The 18,839-nt window shown below is 41.6% G+C and overlaps 2 protein-coding genes across 2 annotated transcripts in view; one reads left to right on the forward strand and one right to left on the reverse strand.

The window, feature by feature from the left end:
• Positions 1–3,125, forward strand: part of LOC115312448 — a 40,408-nt gene extending 37,283 nt beyond the window's left edge. The window contains exon 12 of the mRNA XM_029971250.4: positions 2,948–3,125. Coding sequence (XP_029827110.4) covers positions 2,948–3,096 — 149 coding nt within the window. The 3' untranslated portion in view covers positions 3,097–3,125. The remainder of the gene's footprint in view (positions 1–2,947) is intronic.
• A 7,037-nt stretch (positions 3,126–10,162) lies between these two features.
• On the reverse strand, positions 10,163–18,437 carry LOC115312452. The gene is made up of 5 exons (XM_040212432.3): positions 18,434–18,437; positions 18,136–18,225; positions 16,457–16,482; positions 12,122–12,136; positions 10,163–10,587 (listed from the first exon to the last, which is right to left on the reverse strand). Exons 1-5 carry the CDS (start codon positions 18,435–18,437, stop codon positions 10,363–10,365), a joined length of 360 nt encoding a protein of 119 aa, XP_040068366.3. The 3' UTR covers positions 10,163–10,362.
• Between the last annotated feature and the right edge of the window lie 402 nt (positions 18,438–18,839).

Consider the following 18,839-nt stretch of genomic DNA (forward strand, 5'->3'; position numbering starts at 1 on the left):
CCCTATGGTGTCGGCATAGCACAAAATATGACCACATCGGTTCGTCTCATAACGAAGTTAACTTTGAGGAAAATTGTACTTCACCACGGGCCATCCGAACTTTTCGTTTTTTAAAGAAGAAACAAAGATAGAAAATATGAACCGAACCCATCTTTTTATTAGGCTTTGCCTGCGTGGCGAAGCGGCAATTAGACAAGAGACGAAATTCGCGCGAGCCCTCTCGGCCTATGCGTAATAATATTTTTGTCCCTAGTGTAACAGTGTCCCCGATAATACTTTCTGATGAAAATATTTATATCTGGACGTGCCTAACTCAATTTATGAAAACGATTTTTTTACTTGCGATTTGTTATAAGTTTTAAAGTAAACAAGCTGGACGTGCGTATGAAAACCCTCATATATTATACTTAACATGATTAAATATTGGTTAAAGTTTAGTCAGCCACCACCATGTGTGAGTGCCAACAAATAACCAACAATCTGGCAGAAACCCATGGTTAAGACCTAGCATTGTATCTTAATCTAGATCTACAAATATACTGTCCTTGCTAATTTACGGGTTTATGATTCCAAACTGTAAGTTACATCTGAATTTTACTGTACATTTTACACCAATGCGAGGACTCTTTATACGAGAAAACTATACTATATATAAGAAAGTCTATTTTAAGAAAATTAATGTTAAAAATCTCAACGTTTAAAGTTTCCTTCTTTGTCAAAATACGTTTCCGGGAAAGATAACATTTTGTCTCTAAGGTATTGTACTTCTGAGTAGTATTTGTTTAAGGTTTCAATGTATGATAAGTAATTTACGAACTTTATTGTTACAAAAGTTTTCATCGTCTAAACCCGATAAATTATCTTCAAAGAAGATTATGATAAAAATAAATAAAAACGATGAGAAATCTGTATGACGGTGTTCCGCATTCAGTAGACTTTTAAAAGCGATGTTAAAGGGTTTTCTCTTTGTGCTGAGGAAGGCATCTGAGTATAGCGCAGCTTCCAAATACGCGACCTATGACGATTGCCTAAGTCTCTAATATTTGTCTTTGGTCCTTTAGCAGCAAAAAAAAAAAAAAAAAAAGCTCGATAACGAAAAATATGACACAGGAACGGTTTTAGTTTTTTCCTGGGAAAGAATTTTCCCACCATATGCTTTTGTTGTTTTTTCAAGCATGTGTTCTAAGATTTGGTGTTTTTCAGTACGATTTAAAATGAAACCTCTCTTTTAATATCACAAATTGGTGTTAAAAAACATATCCCCTCCGAAGAGCCCATATGCACAGGATTCTTACATGCACCCAGAACGAAATGCGGACACACACGCACACACATATATATACATATATATATACGGTAAGAAGGTTCAACGGGCCGGTTGGACGTAAAACGAAAGTGGAGGAGATCCAGGAAAGGCCTTTGTTTACTGCACCGACGTTTCAAGCGGGGACCGCTTTTCTTCAGGGTGAATGGTTGTGAAATGTCCTCTTGGACATTTCACAACCATTCACCCTGAAGAAAAGCGGTCCCCGCTTGAAACGTCGGTGCAGTAAAGAAAGGCCTTTCCTGGATCTCCTCCACTTTCGTTTTACATATATATATATATATATATATATATGACATCTTGGGGCTAAGTAAATCAAATTAGCCTTTGACGATAGCAAGTAGTACTTTGTTTTTGTGGTTTTCATGTTCTTCACCGAAAGACCTTTCTGAAAAGTCCGCGCCAACACCTGTCCCCCACTCCTTGCTCACACTCTCTGAGTTTGCATTGGACACGAAGCCCGCGTCGGCGTTCGGCGAGGAATCGGACACAATCACGCGCTTTGTGGGCAAGCAATGATGACAGCCAATGCTGCTTGCTAGACTTTTGATAAACGTTGTTTAAATACATAAACATTAAATGGCGGCGCTTGTCGCGATCTTTGCTGGCAGTGCTCAAAAAATAACAGAAGATGCTCAGAGTCAATAGTAGGTGACATTTGTACCTTATTGAGAGTGTAACAAACTGTCTCTCATTAACTTCCGAAAGCAATCATGAAAGATCAATGAGCTTTGTTCTACGTCGTACCAAAACGGCACCCTGATTTGTGACATTTGTCTGCCGACTGATCGCTAGGCCATTTATCGCATATAGGCGTTAGTCTCGTACGCTCTCAGAAATGACTTTATGCACACGCAGCGTCAATTTGCTCAAAGTAACATATTTCATTCTTTATTTAATTAGGTTATTTAGTGACAAGCGCGTTGGCAAAAGCGCTTCAAATAGGATGCAGTCTGGCTAGTAAGACGTTCCGAGTCGAGTTTTGCGGGTTTTTCCAACTTTTCATGTTAATCACATCATCCAAACCAGTCCCATGACCCGTATTCAACACTTCTACAATACCCTCAGGGGAGCAGATATTGATTTTTTTTAACCAAATTTCGTAGCTTTTAAGACTTTCGTAACTAACCTGTGAACATTTTGTTGTGCATCATTACCAAGGTGTCAAGCTGTTCATGAGCACAGAAAATAAACAAATGAAAATGAAATGAAATGAAGACGGCTTGCTGCTTCTCCATAATTTAGATTGTTTCGCCATTATATTCTGCGATATCTCCTTTCTATTTCCTATTACTATAGTTATTGACCAGAAATGAATTTTTTTTTTATCTGAGTGCATGACAAGAAATAATAAATTGATGTTTAGGAATTGGATGGCATAGCATGCAGTTTCGTGCGTTTCCGTTAATATTGGCAAAACGCGGCTTGGTTTATGTGGCTCAACTTCTTGATGTAATTATTCAAATCGGTCGGCGAATATCTATATTTCTTCTTCTTTTTTTTTGCCTTTAGGCCTACATAATTGGTACTTCACAAACGTAAGGGGATTGCTATTTCTGTTCGCAGTAGAGTTTGGTTTGCTTACCAGTGGAAACTTAAAAAGCCGAATCTTTTCTTTTGCAGATTTGCCAACAGAAGCCTCATGCAAAGTCTGGGTGGCGTCGTACAACCTACGGCCTTCGGGTTATATACTGCGAAGCCTCAAAGTGGAGGTATCGTTGCGACACAGCTTTCGTGACACAAGCAACGAGATTCAAGGACCCCAAGACTAGAAAATAAATTGACCTCAGCTACTCACCCATGTCGCAATTACGTAATAAGTGCACTGGTAACGAGCCGTATTCCCCCCTTGAGATGTTGCTTTAAAGCTTCGCAAACGTTTTTTTTTCTATGGGGGGAGGGGGGGGGGGGAGATTGGGCTATATTGATTTGGGCGTGCTGTTTTTTCCTCGTTTAATTTCTTTTTGCCATATCAGCCCTGCATAGTCTAGTTTGGAACGTCAGACATTCTTTATAGTTCGTGCACAGTCAGCTTTGGGATGAACTGAGTTTACAACTGTATATCTGTAAAGCGATGTAGAAGCTCGCTGTTACTCAAAATGTCTTTCTAACTTTTATCGTTCGCACTTTAAAAACAAGCTTTCTCAGTCTGAACTCATACATCATTGACGGCTTAAGCGAATTAGGGAGTCGTGAGCCTGAAGAATCCTAATGTGGTTTCATGGTAAGAGATTCAGGCATTAGTCAATGAATGAGATCAACAAAGAGCGGGCCACGATGATGCGCGAGCATGATAAGCTTTGCCCTGCGCTCCATAACCTGTCACCAATTATAGTCTTCCGCAGCCGGGAATTTTTCGTATTTAGACATGACACGGCATTCTAATAATAATCATAAATACCCGTTTGAGTTTTTGCAGGCAGGCACTACACCAGCGGCGTACACAGGATTGCCTCTCGAAAGGGGGGGGGGGGTGATTGGCCCTGCCCCCCCTGCCCTCTTAAGACAAACATTATATATATATATATATGGGTGGTTTCATTTCAAATCGTGCAGGCCAAAAGGGTGGAATTTTTAATTTCGATGAAAAAAATAGATGTTATGGCGCCGTTTCTAAAACCGCAGTCGCCACAAACCGCACGTTCGTCAGACTTTTTGTTCTCGACTTATGAATCTTTAAAGAGGCCGCGGCGAAAAGCAGTGTGTTTCACACCCGCCGTGGGCCGGATGTTTCGCTTGATCTCCCGCCGTGTATTTTCACTCCACATTATATTATCTTTTTTCAAGCACTCTGTGGACACATTTAAAAGGCTCCAATACCATAAAATAACTTTAGGCGTTTTGCTTTTTTTCTCTAAAAATGTCAAATACACCCCCTCGGTCAATTGTTGAGAACTTTGGCAATTAATTACTGGCGATCTACTTGGGTTACATCGATATTTTTTATGTCCACTGAGAGCTAAAAACACGCTATTATTATGTATTATAAAATAACTTGGCTGTATGAAATATCCTTTGTGGTACGTTTACGTTAATGTTATGTGAAAACCAAAAAAGTACCATTTTTGAAATTGATTTTCTGAAAAAACTCACTTTTATTTTTTGTATTCTTTGTTAAAATTTAATGTGATAGTTTTCTACACGAAAATCAAGTCGAGAAAGTGTGTATTTTGTTTGTATGCTCTATATTTAAACATCAATATCATTTAAAAACGTGTTTTTACTGCTCGAAATGGACTTGCGAATTGCGCGTCTTCACAAACTTGGACATATTTTTGCCTTTTCCAACCCTCCCGCATAACAATGAAATATAGTAGTTCCACCCTGTTATATTTATTGATTATTTAAATTTTATTATAGGCGGCAAGCTACATCGGAGGAGTTCAAAAGAGAAAGCAACACTTCTTAACAGACCAGCAGGTGTCGTAAATTTTTAACGTGTAGGAGTCGGCAGACGTCGTATTGATTCGGGGCCCTCATTGGCCTGCATGAACGTCCCGCCCTTTCGGAGCCAGCAGATGACCACGACCTTTCGCGGTCGTTGTGTTAGGACGGCCCGTGACAGTAAAGCGAGCGGCGCAATCTGTGTCACAAGGAGTGAAATAGTACGAATGTGTTGTTGACGCGGCGAACAGTGACAGCCACCCAGGAGGAGTCAGTCAGAGTGTTGCACAAGGGAAAGCAAAGGAATCGTTGCCTGAAATGATGAGGACACCACGGCCTTTCAATATCGACGGTCAACAACTTTCAATATCGACGGTCAACAACGCCGCGTGCGCGCTAAAACCGGCGGCGCGAGACACAAATCCCGCAGACGCACACGCGAAGATGGGCCGGTTTCGTTAGGGATGTGTGGAAATTTGAAACCAGCCATCCGTGCATGCGTGAAACGATACCACCTGTTTGCCCTAGCTTCGAGCGCCCTATCCTTAACTTAAAACGGCCGTGCTCTATCTCTCTCAGGAAGAAAACGTGAAGGGGCTGTTTAAGTTTAATTATCCCCACCAACCCGCTCGTTCTGTCATTATGAAGGGTTATTTCTTTTGGAAACAGCAATGCCCGGAGACTGACATTAAAACGAGCGTGTTGGTAAATATACTTGTGTTTGTATTCTGCCCGGAGACTAGTTGGGTCGAAGTCAGCCTCCTTGCCAACTATAACCATTTGTGAAGAGTGGGCGTCTCCCGAGATGAAAAACTTAGCGCCGGCTGACGTGTTCTTTTGAAAAAGGGAAGGGGAAAGAGAAAGTTTGAGTAACTGTTGAAACTACCTCAAAAGCTCCTCTTCCGATATGAAGCTTGAGGCATAGTCTCGGTTACCTTCTCGCGCATTGCTGCTCGACTCTATTCTTCACTTTGTTTCGCACAGCTACTGTTCCGCACAGCCGGCGTGGATGTGCGTAATAGAGGGAGGAACAGATTCGAGCATCATCTGGACGCCGTCATCCTGCCAGACTTCGGTGTCGTGGGACCGACTCGTGTGTCTTTCTTCGCCCCGCTGAACTTTGTTTCTCGGGTGCGATTTTTTCTGAACATTTTTTTTTTGCAATGTTTTCTTACTAACTGCTTGTTAGCACTCTTCAGTTGTTGGGTTTATTTCGTCATGGCGTAGCGGCCTGGCGGCCTGGCGGTTCGCACGCATTTGGTTGCGTCCCGTTTAGGGAATCCCCGAAGGAGTTGGTTTTTGTTCTTGCCATGTGCGGCTGAGTTTTCCCGTCTTTATTAAATTATTGCTTTTTTTTGTTTTACCTTTACGTGTCGTCGACTTCTTTGTCTGACTCTCCACCAGGCGTGGCCCTATCGCCTTGCCACCGCTCGAACCTAGATACTTTTTTTTTTTTGACGCAATTTTCGTTAAGATCGGAGTTGGGCAATTTAATTCCTATTTATTTATTTTTATTTCCTACCCCTCTCCGTGACACACTTTTTGCGTATTTCAAACCGTTTCTGTGTCATCACTTCTGTGTATTACGGAAGTGAAAGGGCATTCCCTTGTGACCTGTGCGATGTGCGGTGAACCAACCCCAGAGTTTGGTTTCGGAAAGAATTGTATATAATGTATCGACGATGTAATGACTTTCATTGTCTTACTAGTATGACAGCTAATAGCTGGTCGGGCTAGTTTACTGTGAACGGTTTATAAATCGAAACAATACAACCTCTGTGCCTTTTGGTTATTGAAAGTCTACTAGGCCTGCTGATTTGGTTAGAGATATGTATCTCGTGGTTCCCGATCTCATCAAAGCATAAATAAATATTCAGTACCACAAAATCCGTTTATAATTGATTACAAAATGCAGAAGAAAATTCAAGAAAACTTTTACAAATCATAGAGACGCATGGGTCGCTATGTCTGACTTAGGTCTTGCAAAACAAAGACGTCTTTTTCCAATATTGAGGCCTAAATATAAAACATACAAACAAAATACACACTTTCTCGGATTGATTTCCGTGTAGACAACTATCATATCTACATTTGAACAAAAATAAAAAAAATAAAAAAATGGGTTTTTTGAGAAAATCAATTTCAAAAATGGTACTTTTCGGTTTTCGCATAATATTAACGTAAACGTACCGCAAAGGATATTTTATACAGCAGAGACATTTTAAAATTCGTAAAAAGCGAGCGTGTTTTGGGCTCTCCGTGGACACAAAAAATATCAATGTAACCCAAGTAGATCACCAGTAATTAACTGTCAAAGTTCGTCAACAACTGACCGAGGGGGCGTTTTTGACATTTTTACAGAAAAGAAGCAAAACGACTAAAATTATTTTATGGTATTGGAGCTTTTTAAATGTTTCCACAGAGTGCTTGAAAAAAGATAATATAATGTGGACTGCAAATCAACGACGGGAGATCAAGCGAAACATCCGACCCACGACGGGTGTTAAAAACACCGCTTTTCGCCGCGGCCTCTTTAAAAATTCATAAGCCGAGAACAAAAAAATGAAAGCCGTTTACAATTCCCTGTAACGCCGGTTAGAGCGCAGCTCTTGAGGAGGAAGATGGAAGCGTACTGAGGGATAGGTGACTCCTTGAGGTCACGTGACCTCAAGGGGGTCACGTGACCTCATGGGGTCACGTGACCTTTGGGGGTCACGTGACCTCCGGGGTCACGTGACCTGAAGGGTCACATGACCTTAGGGGGTCACGTGATCCCCAGAAGTCACGTGACTTCAGGGGGTCACGTGACCTTAGGGGTCACGTGACCTAGGGGTGTCACGTGACCTGGGTGGGTCACGTGACCTCATGGGGTCACGTGACCTCAGGGGCTCACGCGACCTTTGGGGGTCACGTGACCTCGGGGGTCACGTGACCTGAAGGGTCATATGACCTTGGGGGTCACGTGATCCCCAGAAGTCACGTGACTTCAGGGGGTCACGTGACCTTAGGGGGTCACGTGCTCAAGGCGGTCACGTGACTTCTAGGGGTCACGTGACCTAAGGGGGTCACGTGACCTCAAGGGGGTCACGTGACCTCTGGGGGTCACGTGACCTAAGGGGGTCACGTGACCTGGGTGGGTCACGTGACCTCGGGGGGAGGGGGGGTCACGTGACCTGGGTGGGTCACGTGACCTCGGGGGGGGGGGTCACGTGACCTCGCGGTTACGCCGACGCCGACGCCGACGCCGACGGCGACGGCGACGCCAACGGCGACGCCGACGCCGCTCAAGCCGGAAACGGGCCCATAAGAGCTGCGCTCTAAAAAGTCTGACGAACGTGCGGTTTGTGGCGACTGCGGTTTTAGAAACGGCGCCATAACATATATTTCTTTCATCGAAATTAAAAATTCGACCCTTTTTGCCTGCACGATTTGAGGCGAAACCACCCATATATATATATATATATATATATATATATATATATATACAAAAATGTTCCTACCTAATGTCTTGTGTTTCTATGCTGCTCATTGTTCAAGATTATTTCCTGCTGCGCTCCCGATGCCTCCCGAGATTTCGATTGGTTTTTCCTTCTCAGCAGTCACTTTTTCGAGATCCATCCAGCGGTGTCCTTTTCGTTCTTATTTCATGGCCGAAGCTTCCAATGTATTCCGATTGTACGTATCTTAAAATGGTGCAAACACGCAGGCACAAGACTGTATAACTTCCGTATGGAAATATTCGAGCAGTTGGCACACTTCAGTGACGGTTCCCTGCGGAAGCTTTAGTGACATCATCACATCTTTTGACGGCGGAATTCGGCAGGAGGGAAATTTCGGAGGTACAAGAGTGGCATCGACACTTCGCAAGCTAACGCCTTAATCCTGCTCATGCAGTATGAAGAAAGCCGGACTGTGCCTTCTTGCCTGTAAAACTAGACGCCACGACCAAAAGCGCCACGCATGCGGTTGACTACAAAGGACAACTGGTTATTTTAAGCGGCGCTACGCGTGTATGCTTCGCTTGTTTTGATTTTAGCTGGCGCCCTACTACCTTTAATAATTGAAACTCAAACTGAAACTCTTTCTTTCTCTCCAGTTTGGAGAGGGAAGGCAAAAAAAAACAAAAAAACACTTAAGGTCAGTCCATTTCTAGTCTATGGTTATATGAGCGAAAGCAAAGGGGCAGAGTGCCAAAAGACAGACGCTTGGCTTTCTGCTGGTACCGGCAGCACGAACACACACGCAACCAACAAAATCAGCAGAACTCTATAACTGCCCCGCGCAAAAATGAGCTGGCGCCGGTTGCCAACAATGGTTTCAAAACTAAGGCCGAAACGCGACTCCGCTTCAAATATGAAACAGCGAGGCGCGGCGAATAAACTTGACCGCGGCGATGCAGTGGCTCTAGTCAATGTTTCCTACAAAGCTGTGAAAGGTCAAAATTAAAATAATAATAACAATAGCAATAATAAAAAGAAATAAGGAAGCAAGAGAGGCCCGTGCACTGAACACTGAACTCGAATGAACCATTGACCTAACTTCACGACGGCGGTGCAAACTTTTCAAAGAAAAAACAAAAATGGAGGATTAGAGGAGGGGGTTGCTTTCGAAAAGAGTTTCAACTGGTGGGAATTGTTTCTTGCTTCATTTGTACCTTCTTTCCAAAGATTGAGTCCCTTCTTCTTTCTAACAATTAACGGTAGAAGTACGAGGCTCGGCTCAATGAACACAGAATACGTCCGAATAAAAAACACAAAAAAGTTGCATGAGTTTCTTATAGTAGAAACGATAGGGAGGAGCGTCTGTTGGTTTGTTGTCATTCTTTGGCTTAGATAGGCGCGTTGAAGCATTGACCTCATACTATCCACTCCCCCTCCCCCCCCCCCTCTAGCATGCTGATTCCCGGGGGGGGGGGGGGAGTGCCTGTGAAACGATCACCCCGTCGCTTCCCCCCTGTGTCACCATACTAAAACAAGCTCCATAGACTCTCCGTTTATGTAATAAAATTCCCTACTAATTGAAGGCAAGAGTACTAGAACAAGCTAAGGGGAGTATAACTCAACAGAATATAGACAATTCATTTTCCTTTCCACACACTCAAATAAATTAGACTTGATCGCGGCTGCCAACGCATAGGGAAGCGGAAGTCCGGACGCTTGCTTGTGTTATTCTCATATATAAGACATTTTTATAGCATTCGAATGAATAATAACTATTTACTCGACTCCACTTTTCCTAGTTCTACTGGTTTTTACCTAATGCACAGATAAGTTGATAAGGCCTCAGCAACAATTACACCAATCGGTCTTCCTTGACCATGCGATCAAAAATGAAAGTAAGTCAAGACCAGCAACTCAAATTAAGAGTCAGTGTACTTCCTTATTTTTGTTTATTCAACTGCGTCAGTCTTTGATGAGGAATTAAGGGGGAGGTGGGATGGAGTCTCTAGCCAGTGGAACAAGGTTCGCAGAAATTGATATTGCTATTACATATCTCTAAGGACGAACACACATATGTCACAAATATAATGCTCGAAGACCTTAAACAGGTCGAACCAAAAAAAGAACGCGTGCATTTGCTCGCAATATGGCAGTCAATCTTCGTTATCACAGTGCCTCACAACATGTCTTTAAGTGTCCACGTGTCTCGGAAGTCTAACGTCCCAGCGGGATCGTCATGCGGATGCCGACTTCTCCCTGTGGCTTTCCTCGAAACGACTGTCCGTTTGCTCGGCCGAAGCTCTGCGATCCTTCACCGTAGGCCGTCACTTTTCCGCCATTTCTGAAGCGATGTACGTCATATTCTCCCCTGATGCCTACGTTGGCGCCGAAGTTGCGTCGGTTGTTGCCGCTTGCAGATCCAAACACTCCGATACGGTGCTAAAAAAAAAAAAAAAGGAACATTAGAACGATGGCAATTTCGCCTATCAGGGAACAATCACTAGACCCGGAACTTCATTAAGAGATTTTCAGAGAACTAAAACTGCATTCAGCTTCACCTAAATATTCATAGCATAAAACGCTAGGAGCCATTGAAGACAATCTATTGAAGCAATTCATTGCGATGAGTGGATAACGTAAGCTTCCGAACGGGCGCAGGGGCGCGCGGGAGGAGGTGTCACTGATCGTTTCACAGTTCTGGTTTTGATGTGTTAGCTCAAGGTGTCCGCTGCGAAGCACGAAGCTCCTTCGTGTGCCGAACGGAGTTGGTGAAGTCGCTTTGACCAATTGAATTTATATCCAGTAGAGGACTGTTTTGTGTAGAAATATGATAGGTGTGTAGGGTTCTGCTTCTCATAAAATGGACTTATAACTCACGAGTGCTTGTGATAAGGAAGACACCAATAAAGTTGTACCCTTGATAGCAGTACGCGCGATTCTTCGGAGATAAGTTAATAGGAAGGCTCACAGGCGTATACCCCTGTCAGACGCGCACGTGGAAGGCGTTCACCGGGAGCTATTTTAAAGGATCGGCGAACTAGCCTGCGCCAATAGGCGTAATATCGGGTGCAAATTCGCCGATACTTTAAAGGAGTTCGTTCTGAAGGAATTTAATTTGCCCGTCGGACAGGGATTTTACGAACGTAACTTCAATTCACCACAAAAATTATCATAGATACCCTCTATTATGAGAGCTTCAGTTTTAGATCAAGATTATGCTTAGTACAAACTCAAATCACACGAGAAGCTTCATGTTGTATGTGGATCATAAATATCCACGGAACAAATATGTTAGCAAAACAGGGCATGCAAACGCAAATCCAATTCGTCTAATAATGCAGTCTTGAAACATATTGACCAAGTTTAAAATGTGTATTATATATAATAACAAGATATCAGCTTACAATAAAAACATAGAGATAATATTTAAGCATAAGCAAGATTCATCTACGAACTATTCGACATATAAAAATGTCCCTCAACAAAAAATTGTAAATAAAATCGAAATGCCACTGCGTTAAACACATACTTTTTCAAGGTTTTCGTCAAATTTAAAAGGGATATTACATATCAAAACTATGTATCAGTTAACTATGAATGAACATAACGGTAATAATAAAAATGCAGGTAAGTTCCCCCAACAAACAATTTAAATACGTTTAGGTTTGCTGGTATCGGATATTTATCGCCACATATATTCATAAAAATTACGTCAGAACTTCGCCGATGGTCTATATTTTGGCCGTAAGCAGGAAATTTATTTTTGGTGACGTAAGCCGTAGTCACTTCAAACCTTATATAAAAAAAACCGAAGCGGCTTGAATATACAATAGTATTTCACTGAACACACTTTTGCATGCCAATACACAAATATTGTACGTTTTAGGATAAAAACAAAATTTACATGTAGAAAATTAACGTATTTATTTTGGATAATTCACAAAATGAACAATATGGCATGGGTTATACTTACACGAGGAGATGAACCCTTGAGGTCAAATTCCGGACAGCGTCAAGTTGAGGGGAAATAAGAGATTAATTAGCTTTTTGTACTTAAGCCAGGTAACACAGAAATATGTAAAAAGAGGTTGCAGTCTATTAACGTATTTATAGTACCTATTTTTACAGATATATATATATATATATATATATATATATATATATATATATATATATATGAAGCTATTTTCCCCCCAAAAAACACGTGCAAGTTCTATTTTAGGACCCTCAAAATGTTTATGATGTGTATCTTATAAGGGAAGCAAAAAAATAATATTTGTAATATTCGGTGCCTCTGTTCCCGAACACAGTCGTATTATATACCGCGTGTATATGAGAAGATTTTTTTAAACCTCCAAAATATGCTTTGCAAAAAAAAAAAAAAAAAAAAAATCTCTTTTTGAGAATTGACTGCCGACCACGGCGGACGTCAGGAATTTTACGAGACATAATATTTAGCAAAATAATTACCTATTCAAAAAAATTTATTTACGTTTTAATGAGCGAAAATAAACATATACTCAATTGAGAAACCCGATGAGCGCCATAGATCATTTTCAAATCAGTCAATTTTAGAACAACCAGGAGCACATAAACAGTGTAGCTTTCCCTTGTTAGGCTGAAGCGCATACCCAGCTCGACGCGCGTGGAGCGAAAGCTCGCGCTGCAGAACCCAGGGATTCTGAGTTCGAGCCCCACTTCTGCCTGTTTCAATCTGGATGAGCATCGTATCGGCGTGCGGTCTTGTATCACTACTGCGTGAGTACGTTAAAGACCCCAGGTTAGCCGTCGTACTGCACTGGCTAAATTGCTCATCTACAGTGTAGACCAGTGTCGTCCCTACTGACACACCAACCTTACGCTGTATAAATCACTAAAATGTGCAATTTGACTTTTTTTTACCACTCGTGCAACCGACGCAAGGATTGCAGAAATGCGAACCATAAGAATATCATCCACGGCTTTCGACGGCCCTGAGCAAGTTTTTAGTCGGAGCCACGCGTCAATTTTAATGAATTAAATTTTTAATTAGTCAAAATTAGGTACTTATTTTGCTAACTAGTGTGTCTTGCGCAGTCTTTGACGCCCGCCATGATCAGTAGTACCTTCTTGAATTTTTTTAAACGCAAGAATTGTAGTAATTATAAGAAACTCCCGTTTTTACAGTACACATATCGTTCACCCGTTAATGTAAATAGAATAAAAAGTAAAAATAATTGTAACCTTAGCAGGAGCTGCTAATACATAGGGACAAAGGGATGTGTTCTATTATGTTATTTCGTCGGTTCGCTTCCATGCTATCTTTTATTTTGTAATAAAGAAATGCCCCAGAACTAAAAGGGCCATATTTTCACAAAAAGAATTGAGAGACATTCTGTTACTCTTTCGCTGAGAGTGGAAATTATAGATAATAATTGACCAAAAAAGGCAACAAAACTTGACTCATATTTTCGAACGACGGAGGAGTCATGTTAATTTGTTTTATGAAATATCAAAAGGTGTAAATGTAAATGTCACTTTAAGTAAGAAAAACACTTGCTGGATGAACAATGCGGTAGTGGAGATCTGAATCCTTAGTGAAGAAATTGAGAAATTGCGATATCAATAAAGAGATAAGTCGTGAATAAAAAGAAGCAAAAATGAGGGTCCTAAGGCATTTCCTTGTTGTACTCCGAATTTTAGTGATGCGGGGAATGTTAAGCTGTCGCTTCATTCGCAAATATTACGAATAGGGATCAATCTGCAAACGTGACACCGCACCAAAAAACGAACAGGGAAAACACCAAAGTTGAAAAGTAACTGTTAAGCACACGAACTACATCTATCAAGACCTTTCAATGCTTCATGCATGATAAATGGTAATAAATAAATAAGTTATTATATCAGGCCGAAACCTTGATTCCCTAAATGCTTTCAAACACCAAGAACGCTTCGAAATGCGACATCATTACCACCGAAAGTCAAAATATTTGACGGCGTAAGAGTTAGAAGTCCGCGTCCTGAAATGACCTACGGGATGTGCTAACCACTCTACCGCTCCACCACGACTTTCTGGCGTTTCCTATTTGTGTTATTAATCAACAGAAATGCATTGTATTCAATCAGAGGTGTTCTGGAAGCACACGTTGCCACGTGGAACGCGATACGACGCTTGCTGGCACGTTGTACGTGCTCGTTTAACTCCAGACTTCCTCTCATTGTTTGTTTTGTCACGTGCACATGTATTCTTTATGTTTATAAGCTTTAGAGACACGCCGTCATCATCTGCAGGAATCAAGAGCCGCGTTTGAATATATCACGGCCACATTTGTTATCATCCGTGGTCTCCATAAGAGAAATAATCGAAAATATGCACATTAATGAACCGTGCAGGATCGAAATAATTAAAGTTTTACAAAACCACCGAAAGCTCAAATATTTCGCGGGGCGATTGTTTGAACACAGGCCCACACAAAAAATTTGAATCCGTCAAATTGTTTCTTTTTTGGCAGTTTCGAAAATTTTGATTCATTCGTTCAAATGCGGTTAGATCATATCTATATTTTCGAATATTTCCTCCGTGAGACCACGTACGATGATGAAAGGGCCGATGATATATTCAAACGTGACTCTTGATACCCTCATAGGATGATGATACAGTGTATCTAGAGCTCACAAGCAAAACAAATGCGTGTACATGTGACGAGAAAAACAGTGATAAGCATCCTGGAGCACATGCACGTACCAGGGGCCAGCAATCGACGTACTGCGTTCCTTGCGGCGGTGTGTGCTTTCAAAACTCGTGGTTGCCCACATTTCATTCCTGTGCAGTAAAAAAGCAGATAAAAAACTCCGGAAAATTACAGTGGAGTGATGTAGTGGTTAGCACACCCGACCGGACATTGAGAGGCCTAGAGTGCAAATCCTAGCTTCGCCAAATATTTTAGCTTTCGACGGCTTCGTAAAAGTTTGATTCATAAATTCAAATAAATTAAATAATCACTTTCTCCCCTCTTTGTTCACAATATATATATATATGTGTATATATATATATATATATATATATATATATATATATATATATATATATATATATATATATATATATATATATATATATAACGGGCAAAAGGTATAGCTACGCTTCCGGGAAATATATGGGTACGAAGGAGGTTGCACAGACGCAGCAATTGAAGGATGGCAAAAAAAAAGTTTATTTGATAATGCTAATGAAAAGAAAATAAAGCAAAAAAATAGGTGAAGAAGTAAACTATTGACAGTATATTAACAAAAATATTATATGCACCAAGATTCGAGACAAACAGAACAATTTAAACGCACGTAATGAAATATATAACATAATAAAACAAGTTTACAGGCAAGGAATTAGCGCTAAATATTAGTGGCCAAATAAATAAAAGTGCGCTACGCGGGGAGGCGTGGATGTTCCGGCAGAAGCGCTACCTTCTTCGGGACTTAAGCCCATTTGACGCTGAGAAGTTTATTTTATGCACTTTCGAAACGGTGGTTGAACTTTATCGCGAAGTTTGATGCCATTTAGTACATGGTAGTTTTGCGAGAGGCTATCATGCTAATAACTGTGCAAAAAATGTCGTTGATGGCAGTTGGTCTCGGGTCCAGATAACTTTGAGTTATCTGGACCTGAGAACATTGTTACCTGGACCAGATGTCAACTGTCCTCATACACTTTTGACCAAGATAGTAGCACGATGGAAACTCCCAAAACTACCTCGTACTAAATTATCTCAACCTTCTTGATAAAGTTTCCCCTCCTTCTCAAATTTCGCATCAAATAGACTTGTAATCGTCAAACTGGCTCAGTCCCGAAGAAGGCAGTGACAGTGCCGAAACGTCGACGCCTACCCGCTAAGCAAGATTTTTATTTTCCCACTAATCTATTGGTGTAATTTCTTGCGAGTAAACTTCGTTTATTATTTTATACATTCCTTCACATTCGTTTAAATACCTCTGTCTATCTCGAATTTTAGTGTATATTATATTTTTATTTTACTTTCAGAGTTTTACTTCTTCACCTACTTCTTGCTTTATTTTCTTCCTACTCATATTATCAAAGAAACTTTTCGTACTGCTTTCATCCTTCAACTGCTGCGCCTGTGCACGCTTCTGCGTACCCACACACACACACAAATATATATATATATATATATATATATATATGACATCGAATGGGTCAAATTTTACGAAGCCATTGAATGTCAAAATATTTTGGCTTCATTTGACACCTTCATCAAGATGTATAAACTAGGGGAATGCAACCAAGTACACAGTGAAAAAATGGTGTACGTACGAACTGAGCTGCCGTGACTGCAAGAACTGGAATAAAACAAAATAATATGTTATCACCTGCGGCAATTGATTATCACAAAACAAAAAGAATGTGACGGGCATCTAAAATATAAATAAAACGTCATAATACGAAAAAAAAACTTAGGATTAATATCCTTAAGTCTTTACCTAAGTCAAATATTTCAGCACCGTGACTTCGAGCGCGCTTAAAGGGATACTGTACCGAAATTTAGATTTCGCAAAGTAAGGCTGCAGAAGTGTTGAACGGGACGCTATGAACTCCAAAACATCACTCGTACATCGATATCTCAAACGGATGGCCGTACTTTTGGAAAAGAAGGGCGCGATCAAGCGAGTTCTTTGACGTAACTGTCCTCCGGGAGAATGTGAGAATGAGGAGAAGCGGCCTCGCTTCTCTCCTCCTCGCTTCGGTTTTCCAGCTTGACGGGATGTAGCGAGGAGGAGAGAGAATGGGAATCGTGACGTGCCTTGTCGCGTCGGCCTCGTCGGCCGGGTTCAATCGCCGCACTTCTTTTCCAAAAAATGCGGCGATCCGTTAGATATATCGCCGTATGAATTATATTTCTTGGTTTTGCAGCTTCCCGCCTATCCGCCCGGCCTTGTTTTGTGAACTCGAATTTTCGGTTCAGTATCCCTTTAAAAAGGCGATTTGGTACGAATCACGCCCTATAGGGAGTATTCACTGGCGGCCGCATCCGTGTGCGCTGCTGCTGAGCGCGTGCTGATGGCGAGCTTCCCATGTCTGCGAAAGCTCGCCATCAGCGTGCATTTAGCAGCCTCAAGGTTGCTGGTCTTAGCAGCCTATTAATGTGAGCTCGTTCTGAGCATGCGGTCTAAACAGCACCCACAAGTATGGCGTTCACTGAATACCTCGTCTACCTCGCTTCTAAAATTTTCTGATATGCGCGCATGACTTCGACATAAAGAAAGTTTAGTATGATGCGTATCGTTTAGCGACTAAATCAAAACCTACAATGGTTTTAGTTGTGGACATGTGATCTGATGATAAAAAAGTCTCGCTTTCGATGTGTTTATGTTAAATTACTTCGATAGCAACATAACTCAAATGTCGTCGAGGATATCAGATAATCGAGATAAAGAAATCGAGATAAAAACAAGTGTGCCGATACCTGAGAGATAGGTAACGCACTGAATATAGTTTTCATTGTTCTCACGTTACCGAAATCAGTGGTATCCTTGAGCTTCGAAATAAAATTAAATTGAAAATTGTGTTTGTCGGCGTTGCAGCACACTCTAAAAACTGTCGCTTGTCTTTGGAAGCTTGAGTGACAGGTTTAAGACTTGTCTGTTACGTCCACTAAATGAGCAACCAACTCGCCCTATAGGAAGTTTTGACAATTGAAGATCAATTGCACTCTCCCCCCCCCCCCCCCCCTTCCCCGCTCAACTCGAATGAAACGAAGTCAAGGCCCAGTTCTTATGACGTTAACGCAGTGACGTCCTGTAGAAATGAGATAGTTTCTTCCTTTCTGTGCTATAAAATAATAAAACAAAAATATGCCCTGAGCAACATTGCATATCCTTAACTTACAACGCGAGTTATTTAAATTAAGGAGATTTTTACTAAATTGAAAAAAAAAACATGAAAATAATAGGGCTTTTTATAGAAGTACCGAATAAAATGGCAGCACAACTTACCGGCCATTACAACCAGCAGGCACAGAAAGGAACGAGACATGTTTCCACTGGCTTTCACTTTCTCGCAGAGAATATATCGAAGCCATTTGCCTCCGGAGGCTTATATAGTTATTCCCGCGCGAGACAAACAGCGCGATCCCGGACGAAAACGAGCATTGCACGCTGCGTTGCCAAGCAGCAGTCAGAAGACACGGCAACGTCCGCTTCCTCCAGCTGACAGGGAAAAACGGTGTAGGAAACGATGGGTTTCTCCGATTGAAGGTCGGCCTTGATCGTAACGCCGCAAACGTTGGCGTACCCATTCAGACCCTCTGCCGATGCAAGTGAGCAGCTCCTGTAGTGGAATTTAATGACCGGAAATGTCCCGTAACGCCTTAGGCTACTCTTGTGTAATGTTTACGCTGAACGTACGAAGTCGTGTCATTTGTGCGCGAATATATATATATAATAGGAGTGAGGAGCGATTGAAAAGTGCAGCCGTAGTAATATTGTGAATGAAGAGGGGAGAGAGTGATTATTTAATTACTATTAAGAGAAGGGGAAAAGATAGAGAGCTGGCGAAACACTGGGCCAGGAGCGGGGAATGAACCCACTGTGCAGCCTGTCTGGGGGGGTTCAGAATATTGAAAGACAGGCCCTATCCAACATATGCAAGGTGAAATGATGTGCCACGTCACTGCTGCAACTAGGAGCTAGCATGGGCC

Source organism: Ixodes scapularis, unplaced genomic scaffold, assembly GCF_016920785.2.
Source record: "Ixodes scapularis isolate PalLabHiFi unplaced genomic scaffold, ASM1692078v2 PGA_scaffold3__209_contigs__length_174095766, whole genome shotgun sequence".
NCBI lineage: Eukaryota > Metazoa > Arthropoda > Arachnida > Ixodida > Ixodidae > Ixodes > Ixodes scapularis.

Excerpts from the sequence above, each read along its gene's own strand:
- LOC115312452 (XM_040212432.3), bottom strand. Across the intron at positions 16,483-18,135 it reads CCTGCTGGTTGTAATGGCCG|TTCTTGCAGTCACGGCAGCT; the intron begins GTAAGTTGTGCT and ends GTTTTATTCCAG.